This window comes from Austrofundulus limnaeus, unplaced genomic scaffold (assembly GCF_001266775.1).
Source record: "Austrofundulus limnaeus strain Quisiro unplaced genomic scaffold, Austrofundulus_limnaeus-1.0 Scaffold472, whole genome shotgun sequence".
Classification (NCBI taxonomy): Eukaryota; Metazoa; Chordata; class Actinopteri; order Cyprinodontiformes; family Rivulidae; genus Austrofundulus; species Austrofundulus limnaeus.
The window spans coordinates 240,269-242,036 of record NW_013952874.1 but is presented as its reverse complement, the minus strand read 5'-3'; the positions used below and the strand labels follow the sequence as shown (position 1 = coordinate 242,036).

Genomic DNA, 1,768 nt, shown 5'->3' with positions numbered 1-1,768 from the left:
CCTCAAGACTTTATTTGAAACACCTTAAGAAGTTTAATAAATCCAATAAAACTCTATCAGCTTTTATAATTATTAGTTGTAAAACGGTCACCAGGCAATATTATCGTTTATCGCAATAAATTTTGAGACAATTAATCGCCCAGCAAAATTTGTTATCGTGACAGGCCTAGTTGTAGTCACCAAATTGTTTTACTTGGTGCTGACTAGATGGTTTTGATCAAATTATGTTCCTAAAACTTTAGCATTAAAATACTGTATACTGTATTCTGACAGAATATAAATAGAAATCATCAAGATTATTATGGACTCGAGATAACCAGCTCACATGGGGTCTCCACTGCGGATGTGTTTACAGGCGGTCTGGATGACGGATTCACAGGCCTCGTTGAGTGCTCGGTCGATCCGATAGTCAGCTCCAGGGTCGGCAGACTGAATCAAAGTCTGAAGCTGCAGACAAAAAAAAAAACAGATAATAAAAAAATAAAACTAAACAAATAACAACAACAACAACAACAACAACAACAACAACAACAACAACAACAATAATTCAGGAGGAAAAATGTCAGAAAGGAGGAGTTTTAAAGGTTTTGTTTTTATACTTACAGCAGAAACCTGACCATGATTTTCTGTAATACTGTATGGCTGAACCAGCCTTTGGTATGAAATGAAAATCTGCCTTTTTTGTCAAGTTAAAAAAAAATTACTAACAGTTTGGTTAAGTTTGACCCAAGGACAGCAGGAAGATAAAGGGTTCAAAGCTTTTTGTCAAGGCAAATTTCATTAGTGTCAATTTTTAAAACCTATTTTATCAACTAATATTCAAAAGCAATGAAGAAATTTCAATAGGTAATTTTTTGTTTTTTTCTCTAGATTTTGTCAAACTCGTTATTTTAATGACCTTGGTGTGTTTTTCTTTCCTTAAAGGGATCCCTGATTAGTTGTAACATTAGACTTTATTTGATAAACATTTATTTTAACTGTAAAATAAAGACTGTAAAAACACTGTAGGCTGTTTAGTTTTTATAATTTTTAAAAATATATTTTAACACGGATGGAGCCATTTAATTTACACATAAAGCATTCTGGGTAAATGAAGATGTGGATTGCTCCTCAGTGTGAGTGAGCTATATCCACCCTGAAGGTTAATCTTATACAATATCTGATGATCGGCTCTTTTAAATAAAACCAGACAGCGTTGACAGAGAGGAGAAGGTAGAAATTACTCAGCCTGTAACTGAAAATACAGATGGAGGACAACAGAGCTGCTTCATGGAAGAAGAACCTCAGCTTAGCCTGTTAGCCTTCGCGCTAGCGCCGACCGAATAAAGTCTAATGTTATAATTAATCATGAATCCCTTTAACAAAACAATTTATTCAAGTCTGTCTGCTTATGTATCAGATTTCCTCCCACCTACCAAAAAACCCATGCATGCTAGGCTAACTGATAACTAAACATGTCCCTCGGTGTGAGTTTATTTATCAATCAATTTAAAATAAATTCAACTTTTGCAATACATCTGTGATATTCGATACATTTGTTCATTTTTTTTATCCATTTTGCCTTTCCGAGTCATGGAGTTAATGTTCTCCAGTGGTCATTGTGACACCCTGGACATAACACAAGCCCATCATGGGGACACATCGAGACAAACAACTATTCGCACTCATTACAGTTAGTTCTATATGTATTTGAACAGAGACAACATTTTTCTAATTTTGGTTCTAGACATTACCACAATGAATTTTAAACAAAACAATTCAGATGCAG

General features: G+C 34.3%; 1 protein-coding gene across 2 annotated transcripts in view; it reads right to left on the bottom strand.

The window, feature by feature from the left end:
* The window catches only part of LOC106529865 (Golgi apparatus protein 1), a 50,355-nt gene that overhangs the window by 27,932 nt on the left and 20,655 nt on the right, over window positions 1-1,768 (bottom strand). For both annotated transcript variants that reach the window (XM_014025383.1, XM_014025384.1), the window contains exon 9: window positions 326-447. In XM_014025383.1, coding sequence (XP_013880837.1) covers window positions 326-447 — 122 coding nt within the window. The remainder of the gene's footprint in view (window positions 1-325; window positions 448-1,768) is intronic.